General features: G+C 55.7%; 1 protein-coding gene across 1 annotated transcript; it reads left to right on the top strand.

The window, feature by feature from the left end:
• The first annotated feature begins 150 nt into the window (after nt 1-150).
• On the top strand, nt 151-16,642 carry RUVBL2 (RuvB like AAA ATPase 2). Its single transcript, XM_043600327.1, has 15 exons — nt 151-533; nt 3,991-4,045; nt 6,076-6,131; nt 6,652-6,793; nt 8,022-8,151; nt 8,312-8,378; nt 12,178-12,284; nt 12,376-12,469; nt 12,842-12,965; nt 13,193-13,287; nt 13,379-13,497; nt 15,281-15,400; nt 15,771-15,900; nt 16,303-16,417; nt 16,515-16,642. The coding sequence occupies exons 1-15, from the start codon at nt 522-524 to the stop codon at nt 16,538-16,540; spliced, it is 1,392 nt and encodes a 463-aa protein (XP_043456262.1). The 5' UTR covers nt 151-521; the 3' UTR covers nt 16,541-16,642.
• The last annotated feature ends 37 nt before the right edge of the window (nt 16,643-16,679 follow it).

Raw genomic sequence — 16,679 nt, 5'->3', positions numbered from 1 at the left:
CCGTGCCCGGGGGAGGGAGCGCCCGCGTCTCCTCATTGGTGGACAAGGTAGGGTTTGCTCTGCTCCGCCCCCCCCCCCGCGGTCAATGAGAGCCTCGGGGGGCGCGGCTTGCCGCTGCGCTAGCGGATTGGCCCTCAGCTGTGTCAATCCTAAACCTGAGGCTCCAGCGTTAGCAGAGAGAGGAGAGGGTGGAATAAGGAGGAAAGGGAGCGTGGGGGACGTGGGGTTGCCCAAAGAAGTCTTGAGAATTTTGCAATCAGCCTCGGCAAGGAGGCCTGGGTAAAGGGAGGGGTCAGGAGGCGTTGGGAACCGACCCAGGAGTTCCGGGCACCCATTTACCAGCTCAGCCTCGGCGGAAGAGCGGGTCCTGAAAAGTGACGCCACGCCCACACAAGGAGAGTTTGCATATTTATGAAGGAACGCCGAGATCTTTGGAGGACCTTAGCCGTCTAGAGGGACCAGAACGCCTCGTTTCTAGCGCGTTTCCGTTTCCGCTAGGATATTGGCGGTTGGTGAGCATCATGGCAACCGTGGTAAGTGCGGCGTGCGGAGAGCGGAGGGGAAAACCCACACTCCCGAGTCGGAGCGGGAAGGGGACTGAGGACCTGGATCCTTGGATCTAAGGGAGGAGGGGCCTGGGGGTCCGGACCCCTAGATCTGAGGGAGGAAGGTGCTGGGGGCCCGGACTTCTGAGTCTAAGGGAGGAGGGGGCCGGAGACTGGACTCCTGGATCTAAGGGAGGAGGGTGTTGGGTTCCCGGACCCCTGGATCTGAGGGAAAAAGGTGCTGGGGGCCCGGACTCCTGAGGCTGAGGGAGGAGGGGCTGGGGACTGGACTCCTATTATCCTGGATTCAAGTGGATATTCAAGGGCTCAGTGATCAGATCTGACTACATCGTGTTATGGGAACTCCAGCTTCCCATCTTCTGAGTGCAGTCAGCAGCCAGTTCTCCAGTCTTTTGCCCTGAAGTCTAATGAGGGTTGTATAAATGGCACCTGACTATAGGAGAAAGCCCAGGTGGGGACCTGTCCTGTGTGCTTGAGAGCGTGAAGTTGCTTAGCCTTGAGCCACAAGAGTGTTGAGAACCTGGAGGGTGTCCGTGGGGATGGGGTTCCAGAGGTGTGGGATCTCGTCATGGAATTGTTTTGGCCATTTTCCTGTTGCAGCACCTCATACTCCGTGTGGATGCTCAGTAAGTTATCACTTGAATGTTTGAATGAATGAGTGCATGTGAGCTCTGTAAAGGAGAGGCCAGCCGCACTGGCCCAGGCACCAAGTACTCGCCCGAGAAACATCTGGAAGAAGAAGGGATGTGGCCTTAGCTTGGGGGTGGAACTGGGTTTCCAGCTACTTGGGTTCCCATAGCGACCCGGAGGGATGGGGGCGGGACTTGAGTCTGTGGCTGCTGCCATGGCCAAAGGGGGTGGGTAGGGAAGAAGAGGAAAGATAATGGCCACACTCCTGAGACCCAGTTCCCAGGAACATGGATGAACTGTTGGAAGTTTAAAAGGGATGGTGGGTGCTGAGTTTTAAAATGACCTCTGCTTAGGGCGCCGGGTGGCTCAGTCCGTTAAGCGTCAGACTCTTGGTCTCTGCTCAGGTCATGATCTCACGATTGGTGAGTTTGAGTTCAAGCCCTGCATTGGGCTCTCTGCTGACGGTGCTAGTGTGGAGCCTGCTTGGGATTTTCCCTCTTTCTCTGCCCCTCCCCCACTCACTCTCTCTGTTTCTCTCGAAATGAATAAATAAAGCTTTCTTTTTTTCTTCTTCTTTTTTTTTTTTTCAACGTTTATTTATTTTTGGGACAGAGAGAGACAGAGCATGAACGGGGGAGGGGCAGAGAGAGAGGGAGACACAGAATCGGAAACAGGCTCCAGGCTCTGAGCCATCAGCCCAGAGCCCGACGCGGGGCTCGAACCCACGGACCGCGAGATGGTGACCTGGCTGAAGTCGGACGCTTAACCGACTGCGCCACCCAGGCGCCCCAACAAGTTGCCCATTTTAAACGTATAGGTCAGTGTCTCTGGTGCGTTCACAGTTGTGCAATCATCACCTCCATCAGTTTCAGGACATTTTTCATCCTCCCCAGAAGGAAACCCTGTACCTCTTGGCCACGATCCCCCAGCCCTCCCGTACCCTCTGGCTCTAGGCCTCTAGGCCACCACTAATGTGCTTCCTGCCTCTGTGGGTTTGCTCATCCTGGACGTTTCAGGCCAAGGATGGCACACCATCTGTGACCTTTTGTGTCTAGCTTCTTTCACTTAGCATGATGTTTTCATTTTTTTTTAAGATTATTCATTTTGAGAGAGAGAGAAAGAACAGGGGAGGGACAGAGAGAGAGAGAGAGAGAGAGAGAGAGAGAGAGTCCCAAGCAGGCTCCATGCTGCCAGCACAGAGCCCGACGTGGGGCTTGAAATCACGAACCGTGAGATCGTGACCTAGGCCAACATCAAGAGTCAGATGCTCCACTGACTGATCCACCCAGGCATCCCAGAACTTTCTTTTTATGGCTGAATGCTATTCCAAGTGTGGACGTATCACGTTTTGTTTATCCATGCATCTATTGGCGGACATTTTGGGTTTTCCCAAGTAAATAAATAAGCTTTAAAAAAGCGTATGTTGGGGCGCCTGGGTGGCGCAGTCGGTTAAGCGTCCGACTTCAGCCAGGTCACCATCTCGCGGTCCGGGAGTTCGAGCCCCGCGTCGGGCTCTGGGCTGATGGCTCAGAGCCTGGAGCCTGTTTCTGATTCTGTGTCTCCCTCTCTCTCTGCCCCTCGCCCGTTCATGCTCTGTCTCTCTCTGTCCCAAAAATAAATAAACGTTGAAAAAAAATTTTTTTTTAAATAAAAAAGTGTATGTGGCTCTTGTGGATAAGGCTGCCGTGGACACTTGTGTGAATCTTCTGGGCGTTCTCGAATTGTCCCGGGGAGGTATCTACTCCTCTCTCTCCGCTATAGGACAAGAGATGGTGGCCGGCCTCTCTTTTCGGAGAGCTGGCGATCCCAGAGGACTTGATACTTGCTTGTTGAATGAACTCAGCATTTCCGTACAGCACATCATTCACCCATCCCGCAAACACTGCACCCCAAGTGAACAAGCGAGATGTGGGCTGTACCCTTCATGGGAGTCCCGTCTATTGGAGCCGAGAACATTGATCTGACAGTCTCCCTCCTATGTGTGAGATCGCACAGCCAGATAGCAGGCTCCCAGAGGAGACCTTTTGTTCTGTCCGGACATCCGGAGACCCCAGAACTAGTCGGGCCCGGGCAAAGGACTCTGGGATGTGCACGTGCAAAGGCCTAGTGACAAGGATCCAGGCAGCATGGCACAGGGGGCTGGGCAGTCGGGGGCCAGGCCACGTCCAGCTTGCTATTCCGCGCTCGTGTCTGTTGTCAGGGTTGTGGGAGAGCGAGGGGGGCTTCTTTCTTTTTATTTATTTATTTATTTATTTATTTATTTATTAAAAAAAAATTTTTTTTTTCAACGTTTATTTATTTTTGGGACAGAGAGAGACAGAGCATGAACGGGGGAGGGGCAGAGAGAGAGGGAGACACAGAATCGGAAACAGGCTCCAGGCTCTGAGCCATCAGCCCAGAGCCCGACGCGGGGCTCGAACTCCCGGACCACGAGATCGTGACCTGGCTGAAGTCGGACGCTTCACCGACTGCGCCACCCAGGCGCCCCGAGCTTCTTTCTTAACCACATAATTCCTGGGCACCCAACAACGGGCTGAGGCCCCGGGGACAGAGGTGTGACCGAGACAGACACGGTCCTTGTGTTTCTGGAACTCGGTGTCCTGTGGTCAGTCAACCAGCATTTAGTTGGTGACCAACGAGAAGGATGAGAGTGACAGGCGTGTGGGCTCTTGGCCTGCCCACGGGGAAGAGGCACGAAAAGGACTTCCTCCCAGGCCGTGGGCGGGAGGGACAGAGGAGCTGGCGAAAACGGGGACCGCGAGCACGCTTCTGATGCATCTTCCTCCGCTCCCAGACAGCCACAACCAAGGTCCCAGAGATCCGAGACGTGACGAGGATTGAACGTATCGGTGAGTGAGCGTGGGTCACGAACAGGGACCTAGACCCTGCCTGCCTTCAACAGAGCCCTGCCCAGGAACCCTGAGAGGGGGGTGGCCTGCCTGCCACCCTGTCCCCCTGTCTGATGATGCAGAGAATCCCGAGTCGCAGAGCGGGCTCAGCAAGGCACGTGGGGGCCTAGCCCGGTTAGGCTCCTGGGCGTACCAACGTTTTGCTAGGAAATCGTAAAAGCGGATGTTTGCTGAGCGCTTGCTGGGGTCGGCCCGTGCACCCCTCCCACGCTGTGCCATTAGTTCCGTGAGGGCGGGGACCAGCTCTGGCTCGTTTCTGGCTGTGTCCCCAGCAGGGGCCTCGGCAGAGTGGGCGCTCCACAGCTAACCAGCGAACGCGTGAGTTCCTGCCGAATTCTCTCGCTATCCCCGGAGAGGGTGTATGGCGACCCTTATCCCATTTTTAGCTGAGGAAACCGAGACTCCGAGCAGCCAAGCCACTGGTCCTGGCTCACGCACCGAGGAAGCTGTGAAGGCAGGAGCACGAAGCTGGGGTGCGGTGGGGCCCGCAGGGTGCAGCCTCCAAAAAGCGCTTTACCTGCACGGAGGAGGCTGTACTCATTCTTTTAACGTGTGTTTATTTTGGCGTGGGGAGGGGCAGAGAGAGAGGGAGACACAGAATCCGAAGCAGGCTCCAGGCTCCGAGCTGTCAGTACAGAGCTGGACGCGGGGCTCGAACTCATGAACCGTGAGATCACGACGTGAGCCGAAGCTGGACGCGTAACCGACTGAGCCACCCAGGCGCCCCAAGACTATTCTCATTTTTTCATGTCCGTTCACTCAGTGCCTACAAGAGAGGCCCTAGAAGCAAAGGCCCTCGTGGCCATGAACGTGGGTTCTGGAGGCCCGCCGCTGGGACCACTTCCGTTGCAAGAGGCTAGTTGCTCTCTGCCTCGGTGTCCTTATCTGCAAAATGGAGCAAAGGTAGTTAACCTCATCACTCAATAAAAGATTCCACGAGCACATGCATGTAACGTGCAGGTGCTGACACTGTGCTCAGCGTCCAAGGCCCAGGCGCGATTAGAGCTGAGGACCCAGTCGACACAAGCTGCCCTCAAGGTGCTTACGGTCTAGTGCTGGGGTCAACAAATCTTTTCTTAAAGGGCCAGACAGTAAATCTCTTCCCTGGGGAAAATATTCAGTGCTTCTGTTGCGACGTGAAAGCAGTCACAGGCAGTATGTAAGTGAATGGGCGTGGCCGTGTTCCAATGAAACTTTTTTTTTTTTTTTTAATTTTTTTGAGACAGAGAGAGACAGAGCATGAACAGGGGAGGGGCAGAGAGAGAGGGAGACACAGAATCCGAAACAGGCTCCAGGCTCTGAGCGGTCAGCACAGGGCCCGATGCAGGGCTCAAACTCACGGACAGTGAGATCATGACCTGAGCTGAAGTTGGACGCTCAACCGACGGAGCCACCCAGGCGCCCCCAGTGAAACTTGATTTACAAAAACAAGTGACTGGCCTCCAGGCTGTAGTTTCCCAGCCCGGGTCTGGTGTGCACCATTGAAATCCCACATCTTTACCTCTTTACTGGCCGTGTGATCTCGGGCAAGGAGTTTAATGTCTCTGGGTTCCCTCAAGTTCATGTTGAGGGCCTGAGGCGGTGACTGAACCCCAGAAGCACTCTGGGGTGATCATCGCTGGGACTCACTGTTTCTCAGGGTTACATGGAACGAAATAAGAACCCTGTGAGGCCATTAGGCTATAAACACAAAATAATTGTGACCGCTCGCTGTCACGGTTAGTTCCTGATCTGATATTGTAGTTAACCAGGTCTCGGTGATTCTGGTCATGCTGTGCCGTATCCTAAGGGCAGCTCCAGTTTATTGAGCATTTACCACCACCAGCCATCCTCCCAGTGAGGGGGAGACTCGGGCCCCCCATTTGGCCAAGGAGGAAACCAGGGCTGAGGGAAGGAGCCCTTTTCCTCAGGCCACATGTCATCACGAGCCGGCTGGTAACCGTGTCTTCTGGTTCTTTCCCCCAACGCAGGTGCGCACTCCCACATCCGGGGGCTGGGGCTGGACGATGCCTTGGAGCCACGGCAGGTAGGGTTGGGGGCAGTGGGATGGGAAAGCTGATCCGCGGAGGCCTCAGGCGGGGAGGGCCACCTAGGCCCCTGGGGTGACTTAGGAGCTCCCGGAACTTTGGCTACTTACTGATAAAATTCAGCCACACGTAGAGATTTTTTTTATTTCTTTATTTTTTTTTTTTTATCTTACTGTTTATTTGTGGGGGGAGGGGCAGAGGGCAGAGACAGTGGGAGACAGAGAATCCCAAGCAGGCTCCGTGCTGTCAACACAGAGCCGGGCACAGGGCTTGAACTCAAGAACCGTGAGATCATAACCTGAGCCGAAACCAAGAGTCAGACGCTTAACCGACGGAGCCACGCAGGTGCCCCTAGCGTCTGAATTGTCTGAAGATATTGGGGCGGAAAAGGCTTTCTTCCCTTTTCCCCAAGTCCTAGCTGACACCGTGCCCTTTCATGTCACTAGGCAGGAGGGGCTGGAAAAGGGGTTGCAGCCCAATAGGAGGTAACCTGGTGTATTCTCGCCTCCCCCCCTGCAGGCTTCCCAGGGCATGGTGGGGCAGCTCGCAGCCCGGCGGGCAGCTGGGGTTGTGCTGGAGATGATCCGGGAAGGGAAGATCGCCGGGCGGGCGGTCCTCATCGCTGGCCAGCCGGGCACGGGGAAGACAGCCATCGCCATGGGTGAGAGGCCTCTCGGGGCAGGAGCTTTTCTGGTCTCTTACACAGGAAGATAATCCTTCCTGTGTAAATCAAGCTTGGGTTCAGCCACATTTAACCGACAACCCAAAATGGCGGGGTCTTAAACTCTCTGGTTCGTTCTCTCACATAGAAGAGTCTGAATGTAGGCCATTTAGGCACTCGCTGCCATGTCAGGGTCACCTCATGTTCCAAGAGGGTTGCCTAAGCTCCAGCCTTCGTGCCCATGCTCCCATGTAGGAGAAAGGGGACCTGCAGTGAGAGTGTACTTCCCTCCCTTTAAACGTCACTCCCTTTAAGCGGCTGCCTTTGGGCTCCCACATACTTTTGCTTCTGTCTTATTGACTAGAGCTTAATCGTCTGGCCACAACACGTCTCCACTGCAACACGCTGAGACATTAAAACATTTCTTGTGTTTGAATGTGGGCCATTGCTTCCTTAATAAAATGGGGGTCCAGGCCCTGGGCCAGACACTGAGGACACTTAGATGAGTAAGACCGAAGCCTTGACTTTTCGGGAGTTTCCATTCTGGGGACACAGTGTGCTGTGATGGACAGAAGAGACTCCTGGCCCTAAGGAGGGAGCAGGGGAGACTTTCCAGATGAATCAGGAGCACAGCTAAGACTTGCAGGATGCCGCGGAGTCCCTGGGACAGACGATAGGGAACAGGCTGTCCAGGCACCGAGCGCGGCCCACGAAAAAGGGACCAAGAAGGGTTCCCGCCTCCCATTGGTCAGAAAGGTTCAATGACTTCCTGTCTGTGAGACGTGGCTCGGTGCTTAAAGTGGCTGTAAGAACAGCCCCACTGTCCTCCAGCCGGAGAGGAGACCCTTCCTCGTGGTGGTTCCCGTGCCTCGTGGTGGAGCCAGGACTCGAACCTGGGTCTGGCTCGAGCCCCCACCCGTAACTACCCTTTCAGCCCTCTTTTGGCCTCTACACTTGCTCATTACCCCTGAGCCTGGAGGCTAAACAGATCCTGGAGATTGGGAGAGGGGCTTGGCCAGATTATAGGGTCAGGAGGTTGGCCCCCTGGGCAGCGCGACGGCTCTAAGTCGTCACTGGCTTCCACTGCGTCTCCCTGACCACCCCCAGCGCCGAGCCCACCTCAACTACGCTCCTTCCCGAGGAGCAAGAAGAGCTGCGTTGACCCCGAGTAGGTTTTGGGGACCTGGTGCCAGGCTGCCCCCACCTAACCAGGCCACCTCTTCCCCAGGCATGGCACAGGCCCTGGGCCCTGACACCCCATTCACAGCCATCGCGGGCAGCGAGATCTTCTCCCTGGAGATGAGCAAGACAGAGGCGCTGACGCAGGCCTTCCGGAGGTCTATCGGGGTTCGCATCAAGTAAGCCCAGGACCCGGTGCAGGGCAAGAAGCCAGCTCCCGGTGGCCTCTGATGACCCTTGCCTTCTTCGGCTTGTCCTGTGCCCAAGGGCTCATGGGAGTTAGCGATTCCTGAGGGCCCGAGCGTTGGGCTCTCTTGATCACGCCCTTTCTCTGCCCAGGGAGGAGACCGAGATCATCGAAGGCGAGGTGGTGGAGATCCAGATCGATCGGCCAGCGACAGGGACGGTGAGTCCGCTGAAAGGTCGGGTGGCGGCCGGTCCTGGCTGAGGTCAGCATCCATGGAATGTTCTTGAGCTGCGGGTTGGACCCCTCTGCGTGCCTACGGTAGGGGGTCAGTTAACGGTTCATCCCATCTGTGAGCGACACCGTGAGCAGTTAAACCAAGTGGTGTCTTGACAGAGAATCTCTGGAAGTTTCTCACCATGAATCCTTAATGGTTCAACCTAAGAACCTGTTCTGTGGCATCTGTACAGCTTAGAGCAAAAAGTTTTCTTATCCAGCTTACGTAGTTGTGATTCGCTGCCTTTTTTTTTTCTTAATTTTTTTTTTTTTTTTTTTTTTGAGAGAGAGAGAGAGAGAGAGCGCACACAGGCGTGTGTGCGCAAGTGGCGGAGGGGGAGCCAGAGAGAGAAAGACAGAGGATCCGAAGTGGGTTCTGAGCTGACCGCACAGAGCCTGATGCGGGGGCTCGAACTCACCAAACCAAGAGATCATGACATGAGTCGAAGTCGGACGCTTAGCCAACTGAGCCCCCCGGGCGCCCCCTGATCCTTAGTCGCTCCCTTTTTATGAAGCTAAGAATTTTAACACTTTTGTCGTAAAAGAAAACGGATATAAAGAACCACGTAAAATAAGTGTGTAGTCTGGTAAGTTCTTCTAAGGCAAATACCCTTAAAACCACCACGAAGGGTCTCCTGGGTGGCTCAGTTGGTGAAGCATCGGACTCGTGATTTCGGCTCAGGATATGATCTCAAGGTTTGTGGGATCAAGCCCCACATCGGGCTCTGTGCTGACGGCACGGGACCTGCTTGGGATTTTCTCTGTCCCTCCCCCACTCCCTCTCTCTCTCTCTCTCTCTCTCTTTTTATCAAAAGTAAAACATTTTTTTTTATAAGTGGAGTCCTGCAGCATAAGTGACTTTGCGGCTGGCTTCTTTCACATGGCACAGTGTTTTTGAGTTTGTCGTTTTCTCTGGTTTGTCGTTCTCTGTTACACGCTTAAGTGACAGTTTCGAGAAACATGCTAAACAAAAGGACACTTAGACATGCCTCAAGCCTGTTGACCTCACACAGAGTCACCTTCTGTCTCTGTGTCTTATACTGTGGACACCGTCTCTTGGTTGCCCATCGTTTTCAGCGGAAATAGATTTAAGATGTATAATTACATTGACTTGCACTTTTTAATTTTTTTTTTTTAATCTTAATTTTTTTGAGAGAGAGAGAGAGACAGGGTGCAAGCAGGGGAGGGACAGAGAGAGAGGGAGACACAGAATCCGAAGCAGGCTCCAGGCTCTGAGCTGTCAGCACAGGGCCCGACGCGGGGCTCGAACTCACGAACCGCAAGACCATGACCTGAGCCGAAGTCCGACGTTTTAACTGACTGAGCCGCCCGGGAGCCCCAGTTGACTTGCACTTTTAACACCTGTCTGCAGTCTTCTAAATTAGTCCCATCCATCGGCAATTACATTTTGAATTTAAGAAATATGGTAGGAGGGTGTGTGAATATAGAGAAAACTAGTCCCAAGATAGTTCTTTTCGTTTAAAGTAAATTCTACCCCCAACATGGGACTGAAATGCACAACCCTAAGATTAGGCTCCATCGACTGAGCCGGCCAGGTGTCCTGCCCCCAAGATGGTTCTTTATAATTCAGTTTTTGTTGGGTGGCTCAGTTGGTTAAGCACCCGACCCCGGCTCAGGTCATGATCTCACAGTTCACGTCGGGCTCTGTGCTGACAGCTCAGGGCCTGGAACCTGCTTCGAATTCTGTGTCTCCTCTCTCTCTCTCCCTGCCCCTCCCCTGCTTGTACTCGCTCTCTCTCTCTCTCTGTCTCTCTCAAAAATAAACAAACATTAAAAGAAAAATGAGGGGTGCCTGGGTGGCGCAGTCGGTTAAGCGTCCGACTTCAGCCAGGTCACCATCTCGCGGTCCGGGAGTTCGAGCCCCGCGTCGGGCTCTGGGCTGATGGCTCAGAGCCTGGAGCCTGTTTCCGATTCTGTGTCTCCCTCTCTCTCTGCCCCTCCCCCGTTCATGCTCTGTCTCTCTCTGTCCCCAAAATAAATAAACGTTGAAAAAAAAAATTAAAAAAAAAAATTTAAAAATTCAATTTTTATTACAGAAGAAATACATGAATACATCCTCTCCTTAAAAGTTTACAACAGCGGGGGGGCGCCTGGGTGGCTCAGTCAGTTAAGCGGCCGACTTCAGCTCAGGTCATGATCTTATGGTCCGTGAGTTCCAGTCCCACGTAGGGCTCTGTGCTAACAGCTCAGAGCCTGGAGCCTGCTTTGGATTCTGTGTCTCCCTCTTTCTGTCTCTGCTCCTCCCCCGCTTGTGCTCTCTCTCTCTCTCTCTCAGAAATGAATAAACGTTAAAAAAAATTTTTTTTTTTAAATGTAAAACCAGGGGTGCCTGGGTGGCTCAGTCGGTTAAGCACCTCTTTTTTGGTTTCAACTCAGGTCATGATCTCATGGTTTGTGGGTTCGAGCCCTGCATCGGCCTCTGCACTGGTAGCACTGAGCCTGCTCAGAGAGTAAGCGGGAGAGGGGCAGAGAGAGAGAGGGAGACACAGAATCCAAGGCAGGCTCCAGGCTCCAGGCTCCAAGCTGTCAGCACAGAGCCTGACACGGGGCTTGAACTCACGAACCGTGAGATCATGACCTGAGCCAAAGTCAGATGCTCAGCCGACTGAACCACTGAGGCGCCCCAATAAATAAATCTTTAAAAATAAAAATAAAGGCGTAAAACCGAAATCACCTTTATCTCCCTCCTTAATCCCAACTCTTTTTTTTTTTTTTTTCAACGTTTATTTATTTTTGGGACAGAGAGAGACAGAGCATGAACGGGGGAGGGGCAGAGAGAGAGGGAGACACAGAATCGGAAACAGGCTCCAGGCTCTGAGCCATCAGCCCAGAGCCCGACGCGGGGCTCGAACTCCCGGACGGCGAGATCGTGACCTGGCTGAAGTCGGACGCTTAACCGACTGCGCCACCCAGGCGCCCCAATCCCAACTCTTTTATCCTGCCACCTGTCCCTGCAGAAAGAACTGGAAAGAAGAGACAGGTGGATCTGCTGGAAAAGCCTTAAAGATGTTGACTGTGTTATCTTGTGGGAGGGAGTGTGGCGTTTTTGTTTCCTTAGCTGTGTTTAGCTTAGCTCTGTTTTCTGGGTTTGTGATCAACAAAAACAAAAAAAAACCCACCTGTTATTTGGATATGAAACAAAGAATGGGAGAGTGTGACCCCCATGTCGTGGGACCCCTAGTCCGTGTTGTTTTTATGGATTTGATCTTTTAGGTAGGTTGTTGGGTGTTTGCTTCCTGGGATTTTAGTCATCGGTTTCCTGAGGTGCAGTTGACTTACAAAAGCTGCACACATCGAAAGTTTGCAGGGTGTTAGGACGGGGCGCCTGGGTGGCTCAGTTGGTTACGCGTCCGACTTCGGCTCAGGTCACGATCTCACGGTGCATGAGTTCGAGCCCCGCATCGGCCTCTGTGCTGACAGCTGGGAGCCTGGAACCCGCTTTGGATTCTGTGTCTCCCTCTCTCTCTGCCCCTCCCCTGCTCACGCTCTGTCTCTGTCTCTCAAAAATAAATAAATGTTAAAAGCAAATAAAAAATAATAATAAAGTTTGCAGGGTGTTAAGTTTTGGCATACGTGTGTGCCCACGAGGCCATCACCACGGTCATGACCGTGACTATATCCACCACCCCCAGAAGCATCCCTGCGTCGTGCCCATTTTGAGGCTGTGTTGGGGAGACATTGGGCCCCCTCTGAAACTCCTTGCCTGGCATGTCCCCCCTCTCAGGGCTCTAAGGTAGGGAAGCTGACCCTTAAGACCACCGAGATGGAGACCATATACGACCTGGGCACCAAGATGATCGAGTCCCTGACCAAGGACAAGGTCCAGGCCGGGTGAGCGGCGGGGGCTACGCTGGGTGGCCGGGGTAGGGGAGCTTGGGCCCTTTCCTGTCCTCACTCCTGCCCTTCCCCCCCCCCTCCGCAGGGACGTGATCACCATCGACAAGGCCACGGGCAAGATCTCCAAGCTGGGCCGCTCCTTCACACGCGCTCGCGACTATGACGCCATGGGTTCCCAGGTGGGCCAGGGCTCTGGGGATCCCCTCGCTCCAGGCTCTGGGATGTTTGCATCTCCTCCCTCACCCCCATGGCCCAGTACCACATGTCCCCGGCACTCCTGGTTCTTCCCTGTACCCTCTGTGACGGCCAGGGCCCTTCAGTGTAGCAGTTTGCTCGTGAAGGCCGAGGTCCTCCAGGAACCCCCGGTCCTTCAGTGCTCTCGAATGCCCTAGCCGCTACTACCTCTTGGACCCGGGGTTTCTGGATCCTCAGCTCCATTTCAGGGATGCAGTCTCCCCGCCCACCACCACCCCACCCCCAGACAGCCCCTTCAGGCCCCCCTTTCATGCTCTTCTCTGCTCTTGTCTCTCCCACCCCTCCCGGCCCCACAGACCAAGTTTGTGCAGTGCCCAGACGGGGAGCTCCAGAAACGCAAGGAGGTGGTGCACACGGTGTCCCTGCACGAGATCGACGTCATCAACTCCCGCACCCAGGGCTTCCTGGCTCTCTTCTCAGGTGGGGCCCCTTAGGGTTGCCCAACGGGGGGCACGCGTGTCCCGCCATCACTTCTCCCTGGGGTCTCTGTCTCTGGTTCTCCTCCTCTCTGGGACGGTTCCCGGCCCTTCTGTCGCTTTGCCGCTCCGGTCTCGGTCTCTCTTCCCTCTGTCCCTGGCGTCCCGTCTTTATCTTTGGCCGCCCTCCGGCCCGGGATGCCCGTCCCCCGACACTCACGCTTCCCACAGGCGACACCGGGGAGATCAAGTCAGAGGTCCGAGAGCAGATCAACGCCAAGGTGGCTGAGTGGCGTGAGGAGGGCAAGGCGGAGATCATCCCTGGAGTGAGTGCTGGGGGAGGGCAGGTGGCTTGCGGTCGGCGGAGGCAGGAGCAGAGAGGCCTGGGCGGTGGGTTTGACCCTCAGTGGCCCCCAGGTGCTGTTCATCGACGAGGTGCACATGCTGGACATTGAGAGCTTCTCCTTCCTCAATCGGGCCCTGGAAAGTGACATGGCGCCGGTCCTCATCATGGCCACCAACCGAGGCATCACCCGGTGAGCCCCCTCAACGGCCCCCGGGGAAACGGGGTGCCCCGGGCGGTGGGCGTGGCCACAGGGCAAACAGGACCTGTTTGTTGAGATCCCTGCCGGGACCTTAAACAAGGTAGGCAGGCAACTCCGTCCCACGAGGAAGTCGGCGGGCCCTGTTCTTTCTGTCTTTCTGTTTCTGTACCCTTTGCGGCTACGGTTCCCCAGCTGTGTGCCGGGGCATCCCCGGGGCGCTGCAGAAAACGCACAAGTGCTGCAGGATGTTTTAAGTTTTTGAGGGAAGCACGGTGACCCGTGTTGGACACTGCATAAATCACTCCAGTTAGGTCACTTAGACCAAACTGCGTAATAGCACTTAATATTTCTTCGGGCCCTAAGGACGCCACGGAAAAATTCCGGACACACGAAGTGCCCCAGGTTCTGGTAAAGCTTGGAACGTCTGCCCTCGGGTGTTGCCACTACCCCTGGCCCTGGTGCTCTCTTGTCTGCCTTGTCTGCACGGGACGCCTTCTGAGACAGGCAGCAGACCCACTTGCTCCTCGTTATTTGCACGTGACCTATTTGGGAGTCTGCGTACTCTCCCTGAAATTTACTTGTAACTCCCGAGTCAGGATTCGTGGCACTGTTGTGCTCCTGTGCAGACGCGCGCAGAGTGGCAAAAAATTTGAGTCCCCAGATGTGGACGTCCCAGACTCAGGTCCGACAAGGTGACATTCTGCCTTCCAGTCTCAGCTCGCATGCTGCAAACGCGTGTTCTTTTTGTGATGTATTTATTGCCACTTTGTCACACTTTATGCTCTTTGTTGGTGATGGCGTGTTTGTTTAAGTTTATTTATTTTAGAGAGCGAGAGTGAGCAGGGCAGGGGCAGAGAGAGACAGAGAGAGGGAGACAGAGAGAATCCCAAGCAGGGTTTTCACCGTCAGCACAGAGCCAGACGCCGGGCTTGAACTCATGAACCATGAGATCGTGACCCAAGAGGAAGTCAAGCGTTGGATGCTTAACCGACTGAGCCACCCAGGTTCCCCAAATAAGATGTCTTTAAACAGGAATTCTGCGGTGCCTGGGTGGCTCAGTTGATTAAGCATCTGACTCCGGCTCAGGTCACGATGGCACAGTTTGTGGGTTCGAGCCCCGCGTCGGGCTCTGTGCCGACAGCTCAGACCCTGGAGCCCGCTTCGGATGCTGTGTCTCCTCTCTCTGCCCCTCCCCGCCTTGTGCTCTGTCCCTTGTCTTTTAAAAACAAATAAACATTAAAAAAAAATGCGGGAACACACAGAACCAGGTTATATGTTGGTCGACAAAAGTATCGTGACCACATAGGCCCACGAGAACCTGACTGGATTTCCCCTAGAAGCAGGGGTTCATCGTTTGCTAATGAGCGTTTGCCCCACTATTCAGAACGTAACTGTCACGAATAACGAGGCCCCGCTCAGTTCCCTGGCACCTGCCATGTGCCGGGCTTGTGCTGGGCCAGGTACAGCAGGGAACAGGACCGGTGCAGTCCCTCCCCCTGTGGAGCTGGGCGTCCCGCAGGGGAGTAGGACCTTGATCCAGTAATCCTGGACATAGACACGTAGCTAAAGCCACCCCAGCTCTACAGGGGCGGTGACGCAGTCGAGGGACGGCTGCCTGGTGGGTGGTGCAGCCGTGAGCTGAAGGTTAAGTGGTATTTGCCCAGTGAGTGGGCTGCGGTGGAGGGGAGGGGGTGGGGTATTCCAAGTAGAGGGCACAGAGCGCTGGGTTCTGGGCGCATCGTCCTGACAGCCCTCCCTTCCCCCTCCTCCCCAGGATCCGGGGTACCAGCTACCAGAGCCCCCACGGCATCCCCATCGACCTCCTGGACCGACTGCTCATCGTCTCCACCTCGCCCTACAGTGAGAAGGACACGAAACAGATCCTCCGCATCCGGTATGCACAGGGCCGCCTGGCGTCCTGGGGCGGGACCAGGCCGTGGGCCTGGGCGGCAGGGCCGGCGTCCACCCTGTCTGGCAAGTGGGGGCAGCGAGGTCTGAGGAGGGGAGGCCTCTGGGCCTCCAAGCGGCTAGGCTGGGCTGGGCATCCAAGCAGTGGCCTCTGATCTGGGGGCGGGGGGGGGGCACAGTAAAGAAGGGAGGGCACGAGCCAGTGGCTGACCCTGGGGGGTAGGACCCTGGACGGGGAGGGTCTGGAGGCCAAGGACCTAGATTCCACGCGACCCCAGGACGCCCAGCGGCGCCCAGGGCGGGGGTGGGGGGGCGCAGCCCCGGCTCACCCCTGCTCCCGCCCCGCCTGCCGGCAGGTGCGAGGAGGAAGATGTAGAGATGAGTGAGGACGCCTACACGGTGCTGACCCGCATCGGGCTGGAGACGTCGCTGCGCTACGCCATCCAGCTCATCACGGCCGCCAGCCTGGTGTGCCGGAAGCGCAAGGTCAGCCCGCCGAGTAAGCACGCGGGGGGCCAGCCTGAGCGAGCGAACGGCGCGCTCACTGCTCCAAGGGCTGAGAGTGGGTCGTCGCCTTTAGTCCTAGAACATACATTTGCAAAGGCGGGGGGGGGGGGGGGGGGGGGGGGACTGTGGTCTGTCGAGTTTATACCTGTATCTCCCGGCCTGACACGTGGCAGGTGCTTAGTAAATGTCTGGCAGCTAGAAGTTAATGCCGTTCGGTCCATTTTACAGATGAAGAGACTGAGGACCGGAGGGGTTGGGCCCACAGCCGGGAGGTGGCCGAGGAGCGATGCGTGCTAACCCCATCCCCCCCGTCCCCACCGTGACCTACCAATCTGGGGGGGGGGGGCGAGGGGGCACTGAGGTCTTGTCATCCCCTCTCAGGGCACGGAAGTCCAGGTAGATGACATCAAGCGGGTCTACTCGCTCTTTCTGGACGAGTCGCGCTCTACACAGTACATGAAGGAGTACCAGGATGCCTTTCTCTTCAATGAGCTCAGTAAGTGTCCCCTGCTGCCCCTGCCCCTCCCCCCCCCCCCAGTCCCAGGGGGCTCAGTCCCAGCCCCCTGACCGCATGGCCTTCCTTCTCCTCACAGAAGGCGAAACCATGGACACCTCCTGAGTTGATGTGACCCTCGCCCTCCCTCCCCCCCCCCCCCCCCGGCTCTGTTTTCTATTGGAGTTCTGACACTGTGACTTTGTATAAAATGGTTCTGATATCGGACCCATTCTGAGCCTCTGTGTGTGTGTGTGTGTGTGTG

The sequence above is a fragment of the Prionailurus bengalensis genome, chromosome E2 (genome assembly GCF_016509475.1).
Source record: "Prionailurus bengalensis isolate Pbe53 chromosome E2, Fcat_Pben_1.1_paternal_pri, whole genome shotgun sequence".
In the NCBI taxonomy this organism is placed as follows: domain Eukaryota; kingdom Metazoa; phylum Chordata; class Mammalia; order Carnivora; family Felidae; genus Prionailurus; species Prionailurus bengalensis.
Note: the sequence above shows the minus strand (reverse complement) of the source record. Positions and strands in the feature narration are given on the sequence as shown.

Excerpts from the sequence above, each read along its gene's own strand:
- RUVBL2 (XM_043600327.1), top strand. Across the intron at positions 13,498-15,280 it reads ACCAACCGAGGCATCACCCG|GATCCGGGGTACCAGCTACC; the intron begins GTGAGCCCCCTC and ends CCTCCTCCCCAG. Across the intron at positions 16,418-16,514 it reads CTTTCTCTTCAATGAGCTCA|AAGGCGAAACCATGGACACC; the intron begins GTAAGTGTCCCC and ends TTCTCCTCACAG.